Source organism: Chinchilla lanigera, unplaced genomic scaffold (assembly GCF_000276665.1).
Source record: "Chinchilla lanigera isolate Chin_1 unplaced genomic scaffold, ChiLan1.0 scaffold00174, whole genome shotgun sequence".
NCBI lineage: Eukaryota > Metazoa > Chordata > Mammalia > Rodentia > Chinchillidae > Chinchilla > Chinchilla lanigera.
Genome location: NW_004955575.1, coordinates 1,013,700 through 1,022,781, shown reverse-complemented (window position 1 = coordinate 1,022,781; position 9,082 = coordinate 1,013,700). Strand labels below are relative to the sequence as shown.

At 42.0% G+C, this 9,082-nt stretch overlaps 1 protein-coding gene across 1 annotated transcript in view; it reads right to left on the bottom strand.

The window, feature by feature from the left end:
- Positions 1-1,810: 1,810 nt before the first annotated feature.
- The window catches only part of Map1b (microtubule-associated protein 1B), a 106,365-nt gene continuing 99,093 nt past the window's right edge, over positions 1,811-9,082 (bottom strand). Inside the window, exons 6-7 of the mRNA XM_005413934.2 lie at positions 7,357-7,595; positions 1,811-6,248 (exon numbers count right to left, since the gene is read on the bottom strand). Of these exons, the coding sequence (XP_005413991.1) occupies positions 6,093-6,248; positions 7,357-7,595 (395 nt within the window). The 3' untranslated portion in view covers positions 1,811-6,092. The remainder of the gene's footprint in view (positions 6,249-7,356; positions 7,596-9,082) is intronic.

Below are 9,082 nucleotides of genomic sequence, written 5' to 3'. Positions count from 1 at the left end.
CACACACTATCTTAAAGAAATGGTGATCTGGAATTACGCAAGAGCTCAAGAATTCGTGAGTCAAATGGATGTTAAAAGATCACCATAGGAACACAGAAAAGCATTCCCAATGAGCAGTTCAATTCAAAAGAGAGAGCCAATGTGGCAGCACACTCCTAAAACCCTAGCACTTAGGTGGTGGCTGAGGCAGGAGGATCATGAGTTCAAGGCTGGCCTCGACTACACAGTGAGACCCTGTCTCAAGTAACCCACTCACACTCACACACACACAGAGGGAGAAAATATGGTCACAGGACCTCAACAGACCTTCGGTGATTTACTTGGAAAGAAACTGAAATCCTGCCTCCGGCGAATAGCAGAGCCAGTGGGAATTAACTCTTCTCTATGTGGAGCAAGGACGTAGTCAGGCAGGATGGGCCGCCCTCGGGAGTCCCCGTGACTGAGGGCTTCCTGAGGCACCAGGCTGAAATCACACAGCCCAGCAAACCAGGTCGGCTGTGGCTGTAGGATCACACCAGAAGGAAGTGGCCCCATACTGAGCAATTTGGCAACACATAATGGAAAACAGCCTCTGCAACCATTTAATGTTAGTCTGATGGGTGTCATTAAAATCTCTTAGTGATGGTGTCCTATCCCCAGTTCACATGTGATTAACCCTTTCATTTCCAGAGGGTTTCAGAATCCCTCCTAAGCACTGCTCAGTGCAGCCCTATAGTTTAGAGCCACAATGCAAGATGAAAAAGCATGACAAAGGGATATCACAGTGACCAAAGACAGGCTGCAGGGACCTCTTGAGGCCAAAGAACCATCTCTGAAGACAAGGCCACTAATCCTGTGGTCAGGGGAACTTGAAGTGCCAGTGACTCCCCAATGCACGCCGCATTGTAAGCCGTCTCCACTCCCCAGTGTATGCCGATCTTGCTCTCTGCTGAGCCTTTGAATGTTGCCTCTGCCTGCAATTTGACTCCTCACATGTATACACAGACACATGTACACACACACACACACTCCAGTGTTCTACATAGACATCACTTCTGATGCTTCTGTGGTCACCTAAGCTCATTCCTGTCACAGCGTGTGGCATCATTGCACCCTAGCTGGTCTGTATTCCCCAATCAACTAGGACACAAGTTGTTTTTTTCTCCCTTTGCACCTCACACCACAGGTGTAAGCCACTGCTGGGCATGGAGTATCCAAGCCGTAACCATTTGAATGGCTGAGGACATCGTACTCATAGATGTTTCTCATCACATACAAGCACCTTTCCTAGCTGTTAGTTCCTACGTGTCAGATGCACAACACTCAGCAGGAATGAGCACAGAACCAAGAGTGAGATGAGACGAGGTGCATGACCACTGAGCAGGCCGACTTTACAGAGCATGGAAAGCCAACCAGCTCATCAAGCCCTCTCATTTTACAGGGAGAAAAAGAACCAGACCGGCTAGGGGAGAGGCCACCTAGGTGTGGCAGAGCTGGGATTAAAATCTGGTTTTTGATTCATCTGTGGCTTGTACAGGCCTTCAATATTCTCCTTCAACCACACTGGTGTCTACTTTTTCTTTCTGGGCAATAGTTAGAATTGTTCTTTCCCCTTATGTCCCATTTCTGTGCTTAGACTCTAGCATCCTTTAGTTTCAGAGCTTGGCCACAAATATAACACGACTGCAGTTGCGAAGGTCAGCAGCAGGACCCTCAGAGCTATTCATGGAAAGCCAAGGAGCACCCCTGTGAAGAGCATCGTATCCCTCTTGTGGATGGTAAAGCCCAAATGGAAACATAAAGCCAAGGACAGCACAGCATACACCTGAACTTTTGCCACTTTTGTATTTTATTGTGGAACTGAGTTTTTTTTTTTCCTTTACATCAAATATCCTCAATGGAAGAGGGGATATTGCACACAAATATCATAAAAGCACTACATATTACTTTCACTGGAAACTAATTTTCTACATTAGATATGACTGGATAGGATAGAAGTGATGCAGGGTTATAAGACATAATACCATACACAGCTGCAGACTGACACAAACACCACTCAGAACAAGAGAGAGGGGTGCGAAGTGCTTCTCGGCAGGCCCAGGGCCGCTGCTTTCCGGGCTGGAAAGGTCAGGACGTGCGCGGCGTGGGAAAGTGTGACTGGGAGCCGCCCGCCCGGCGTGTTCTCCAAAGGGCACCCCCGTCTGAGCCTCTTCCCCGTGGCTCCTGTTTGGGGGAGCTCCAGACAAGTACAGAGAAGCAGTTTCTTTTTTTCCCTTTCTTTTCAGTTTTTGATGCTGCCTTTTAAATGAACGTCATAAAGTCACAGATTTTTTAAAATAGTAAATATATTTTAATACCAGGTGAGTAACCTAATTGCTTTCAAAGAACGCTCATCCCTAGGCTGCTTTTGGTGTGTTGTTCAGTTGGTGAAAAGACAAAAGCTTCTGTTCCTTTCCAACGGAAACAGGATCTTTTCTCTTAAATCTGAGGCGCCAAAAGAAAAGTTATTATCCTAACTCACAATATCATTACTGAGTAGGAACCTCCTGTGACAGGTGACTAAAGAGCGGCAAGAAAAGCAATTCCAGAATTGTAGAGCAGCTCCCAAGAGCTGAAATTTGGTAAAAGAGGGAAAATGAAAGGTGGTAAAATTTCCATTAGCAACTGATTAAATCTTATTAAATGAGTACTGGAAAGCTCCTAAACTTCTTAAGCTATTGGAGACACTTAAAACATTCATATACACTGGGGAAACCATTCACTATGATATGTAACATTAAGAAAAAAAAATTTTTTTTTCTTTTGAACTCCATGGAAAATGGTGTTGCGGGGAGGGTCATAATTGTATCCAGTCCCACCACAAGACTGAGGAAGCATGCACAGGGGTCAGGGTCTCAAGAAAGGGGACAGAATTGGTTAAAATTGAAAATGGAGGATCATCTCTAACATTTAGTCTCTGCAGAATTTTGTTTAAGAACACTACCCAAAAGGTCATGATCATGAGCGCTATCTTGATCGAATCCCATCACTTAAACAGAATGGAAACTCCTTCCACTCAAATAGTCAATCTATATAATCAGATTGAGTAATCAGTATAAACAAAGTTCCTAGAAGTCTGTGTTGGTATTGAGTTTACACCATGAGTGTCCATGGTACTTTATGATGGCTGTTACTAAACTAACTGTACTTATGGAACTAGAAAAATTAGGTTAGTCACTCAGGTAGGAAAGGTATCTAGAAGGACAGGAGCAACCTGTAATGCAAATATTGGTTTTCCTGGTATACTCAGGCTCTGTGGCCATCATTGAGCACAAGAGATGGAATATGGTACTGACAGATTTCATAGGAAAAAGAGCCAGCTGACCAGTGACAGTTTTTTCTATTTCTCCCATTAAACCCCATAGTGGGGGGGGGGAGTAAAAAAAAAATAAGGATTGGGGTTGAGTGATTAAAACTGAATGCTGGCTATAATTCTTCTAAAATGTATTTTGAAAAAGCGAAATAATATACATGGTTAAGAAACTTAATTTGGGAAACTGGAAAATAACTCATCAAAGAAAAATCAACCAGAGGTCTAGATTTGGCAAGAAGGCTAGAAATCGTTTCTCTCCCCACACATTATGTGGACCAACTCAACAGCTAGCCGTTAGGTAATTGTCTTGAGTATTTTAGATTTTCTCATGAAAGAAGTTAGAAGTGATGAAATCCATTTTTGTTACAATGACTTTTCCATCACATGTAAAACTTTTGTACCCTTAATGTGTTATTTTTAAGGACTTGGAAAAAAAAAAACAGGGCAATAAATAAAAACTGTATTCCTAGAGAAGCCTAACAAAAATAGAATATTAATTTTCTTAAAAAAATTAGACATTTGGAAAATGTAATTCACAGCATTAAGTAGACTGCATAGGTCCTCAGTGAAGGGACCCTGAAGAAGCATTGTTTAAACCCTCATAGTAGTTAGCAGTGCAAAACATACACATCACAGACAAAAATAAACTTAAATGTTAAATTTTGAAATAAATAACTAACATAGAAAATAAAATGAGGTCATTGTTCACTACTCCGTAGATCATAGAGTCTGCAGGAAACGTAACGTGACAGAGCACAGGACAGTTGTCACTGAGAAGTTTGCCACATCTGAACACTGGGTGCACTGGTCTGCAACCCGAAACCTGACGTCAGCTGCCATCATGATCTGGCTTCCCAGGTGCGTGGTTCAGTGATGACAGTGATGGACATTATGTCAGAATTCTACATGATGAACGCAGGAGTTGGGAATTCATTTTGTTTTCAAGCTATTTTTTTTTTTTTTCCAGAAAAGAAAATCCCAAAGCAAATTTGTGCTACGGTCCTTTTGAACTTGGCTCTTTTACCTCATGGTTGAAGATCTTGAGAGAAGTATGTAGGGTACCACTGGGTGATATACTCGCGAAGGCCCTGAAAAATAGCCTACCATGCCATTCGCTCCCACTCTCAAATAGCACATACTCAGATTTTTATGTGATGGGAACCAAGGGGTGGGAGGTATCCTTATTCCTCGTAGTTACAGGTTTCTAATAAATATTATGACTGCAATATCAGACTTCAGTCTTGCCACAACTTCAAAAAACATTATTCATTTTTTTTGTCTTACGAAACACTTAAAAAAAAAAAAGACTTTATCACTTGAAAGTTTTCTTTGCATATTCCTGTAAATTAAAACATTTGTTAAAAAGTTCATCTATGAAAAGTTCTCACATAGCTAAAAAAAAATTCTGCTGTACACTTGTTCCCATAATTTTGTTGAAGTTAATGGAAATTAAAAAAGCCAATGTAAGACAAAGGAAGGTAAATACTGTACACTTGCTGAGAACCTCTTCCACCATAAGATTCACTGCTTTCCCAGTTCTGATCCCAGAAGCCATTTCAATCTTGAACTTGCAGTAGTAAAGAAGCTATGAAAGGCACAACTTGTTTGACTAAGAGGCCACAGGTACACTGAAGTGGTATTCAACACGCATGACCCAGCATCAAACTGTTGGACCAATCAGATCAGCTTCTAGTACCCCCACACTTGAGCACACATGGGCTCCTTTAACTGGAGTATCTATAATCCTACACGGATGTTTTATAAACTTGCTGTCTCACATTAAAAAATAAGTGCATCAAGTATCTTTGTACATTCAAGTCACTTCCTAAGGCAAACTGTCTACCATATGTACTCCCAACTGCTTTGGTATTTGCTTCAGTTAATCAGAGTGGACATGGGTGTTGCTGCATGCAGGTTAATTGACTCGGTGTGGACCACGTGGGTGGACAAAATGCTGGGAGCGTGCCTTAGATCAATGTGTGTGGTTAGAGTCAGAGAGTTCTGAATGGGGCTCGACCACTTGTGTCTAGTCTACACTCAACTACATCATGTCAGTGTGCAGTCTTCAAAGTGAAGGCGCTTGATAAGGTGTGAACATCTCACATGCTCGCATAACAAGTTTTGTTCTTTTGTTTTCTTCTAGCCACACTGCTTTAGAAAAGTAAGACCCTTTTTGACGACTCAGACTGACAAAAAAGGAAAACACTGCCTATATCGACTACAGAATACCTACTGCCAGAGAAAATGCAGACCAAACCGTTGGTTTTCTTCTCTTCCCCCATCCTGCTCTCTCTTCTCTCTTGGTATCTCACCAGAACGCTCTACCATTACATCTCCTTCTCGTGCATTCTCCTTTCTCGTGCTTTATCTCTTTCTCTCTCTCTCTCTCCTGCATCCTTTTTGTGTGCTCCCTCCCTCCCTCACTCCCTCTCTCTCTCTCTCTTTCTTTCTCTCTGTAAGACAAATGTCTCTACCTAGCAGAAGTCAGTTGGGCTCGCTAGTGCATGGTTTCCAAATGTTCAGCAGAGATGAACTGGGGTAGGTAATTTTGCAGTAACTTGAACCCTACTGTGGGAATACTGTTACTTCCCTTAGCAATCAGCAAAAACGGAGACTTGCATCACCATGACACAGGATAGCATTTGGCAGGTAATTGTTCAGCGACTTAATCAGATGAATTGATGGTTTAGAAAAGGTAGTTTCAAATCGAAGAATTTCTGGAGACAAAGTTCAAATCCTGTGGTGTGGCTGGCCTTGTTCATTACAGTTCTATCTTGCATGCAGGGAAGGACTCATCTTGCATAACCACCGTGCTGCTGCTTGCTAAGACCATGATGTTGAGGTCTTGCTGTTTCTCATGGGTCTCCTGGTACCATTCCCTCATCACTTCTGAGTCGTGAGTTGGGATCAGAGTCACCTGCAGGAAGAGAAAAGAGCCGAGTAAGGGCACACACATGAACCAGATGAAAAAAATAGAACAAGGTATTAGAGCATCAGACAAAAAAAAAAACTAAAAAATTGTCCAATTTTCAATAGACACAGAAAGGATTTTTCAACTTATATTTTACAGGAACCAGAATAAAGCTGGCAGGAAACTGAAGACTAGTGCTAAAAGCAAGCTGACTTGAAATAGTTGCTTTTATCAATTAGTTGACTTTTCAGTTAAGATGCAGTGTCTTCTACTTCCTTTAACACAGCTGATACATTTTGCATGAAAGATAATACATATTTAATCCAAGGAGTTTCAGTTATTATTAAAGCTCAAAGCCTTTACAACCCCACCCACTAGGTAGATAACACTGTGCCGAGGACAAAGATTTGTATTTGCAATTCATGTATGTGGCTGGGGTTGGAGAAGTGGGGTGTTTGGGTAATGGCCTGAACAGTAAAATTTCCATCTAATATTCAGTAGGAGGTCACTGTGTGCTTTCCATTAGATTTCACATGATTAACATAGACTACCAGGTGATTCTATGCAGACTCATGAGTTAAGTAAGCAAAGATTACAGCTGGCTTGATGGGGTGGCTCATAGCCAAACATGTGGTCTGGGAGATGGAAGGTTCCTTTGGAAGCAAAGCTCCTACTATGGAATTTCACCTGCAGGTGTTTTCTAAATCATCATGTTCCTAGCTTTCGTCTACCCACAAAACACAGAAGAATAAAAACAACTCTCCAGCAGCTCTCCTGTGGAAATATAACCACTTTGATTCACACACAGTACTCAGTACATTGGGGGAAGGGCAATTAATTTTGGGCCTGTTTCACAGATACAGTAAAATGACTTATGTCTCATGTAAGGTGGTTTTCCTCCAAGGCAATGATTGTTGGTGCTATCAAGAATACTACTTTAGACAATCTTCTGTATATAAAACTGACTCTGTCCTCAGGATATTTCATGTGTGACAGATTCAGAAAGCAGCACACAAGGATCCATACTAAAAAAGATGACTCTTTAGACATTGCTCCCTCCCCTGCTTCTTGGCCCAGCTCTGCTACAGCACAGACAGTGTCCTGGAGCTCTTACCTGCATGTTGCTGCCCCACTGGGCCTTCCCTTCCAACAAGGCATCCAGCACAGCCCGGCTGGGCTCCTCGGCAGCAGGGTCATTCCCACTCACCACATAGTAGGATGACCGCACCCTCTTGAAAAACTCAACATCAACATTCTTACTATTGCTGTGGTTGGGGATGTAGCACAGGTCCAAATACACAGGGAGGCCTGGGGGCACAGTGGAGGACTTGGCCGTTTTTGTGGTACCTGGTCCTTTAGTAAACAAAGATAAAGCAAGGGTCACAGTAATGTAAAAAAACCTGTATCCAACACACCGTCCCCACAGCATCCAATACACCTTCCCTGCTCATCCCCAGGCAGGTCCTCTGGGACATGCAAAGAGGTACCAGTATGTCCATCTCCCTGTTAACTTGTAGACTGCATCTAACACTAGCAATCATACCATAGATGTTTACCAACCACGGCCCAAAAGGAGAAGTAAAGAATGGGATATTATCCGTAATGGACAACCCAAGCAATGGACAACAGAAGTCATGGGTTGTCTATTACAGGTAAGTAGAAGAGTTTTAAGTAGGAAGAATTTCAAGGCCTTTCCAAAACATGGCATTAGATAATAATACTGCTCCTAAAGGAGCTACTAACCTGGGCTTTAATTTGAAAAGTGATCTAAGAAACATTTAGTTGAAAGGAAGCATTTGTATCTGGCTAACCATGGTCAAATGACCTTGTAATTCACATTAGTAATTCACATTAGGGTCTTTTCTGATATCAATTTTATCCATGGCTGATGGTATGTCCTAACATTTCACCTAGTAAATGGTTCAGATCCTAACCCCATGAGGTCTCCAGCACCCTCAGTACCTCAGCCTCATCCATGATCTGAAAAAACACTGTATTCTCTCCCTAACACAATGCTCCTAACTGATACCCTCATCCTCAGGGCTGGAATCAAGTTTTGGTGTAAGAAGCTCCAGAAAGGCTAGCTAACCTATCCAGACATACCTGAGTGAGGAAAAAGGCAACCAGTAGCCCAATTTCCCAGCCTAAATCAGAAAGGCCTGAGCAAAGTAGAGATTCAGATGAACCCCGAAGCATCCTGGCACCCTGCATAGGGAGCTTGCTCGCTGACTTGTCCTAGTTAGAAGATTTACAGTAGGGCATTTGCCTGGCATGCGTAAGAACCCAACTTTAATTCCCAAACATGCAAGAAATAAAAATGAGTTTCCATTCTAATAATTAACATGTCTGCAACTGTGCCTTGAACGCTGAATTACTACCATCAACACCAAATGAATATTGTTCACTGGAACCCAAGCTGGAAATTGTCAAAAGTCCACTCAAGTTTGTTTTTAAAAGCAATCGCTCAAATTTGTCTTTTCAAAAAGCATCGTCAAAACTAAATTAATTCATCTTTGTTACTCTGGCTTTTGGGTTATTTCTTCAAATGTTCAAAAACAGTTTTTTAAAGAAATCAGTTTTGTGGACTAGCAGAAGGTATGTCCAGGCATAACTGGTAGCAGTTTTCATCTGTTTGGGCACCAGGCTTTTACTCCTGAGTGTTGGTCAGCTGTCAGCTCTTTCAGGCCAAAGATAACAAATGTGTCCATGATAGTTTTGTGTATATATATATACACACACACATAAATTCTGTCCTGGTGGTTATAGGATCATTCTAAGCAGGCATAAATTCAGGTGGTTCTCTGTATGTAAAAAGACCAAATTTGATGAAAATGTTAGTC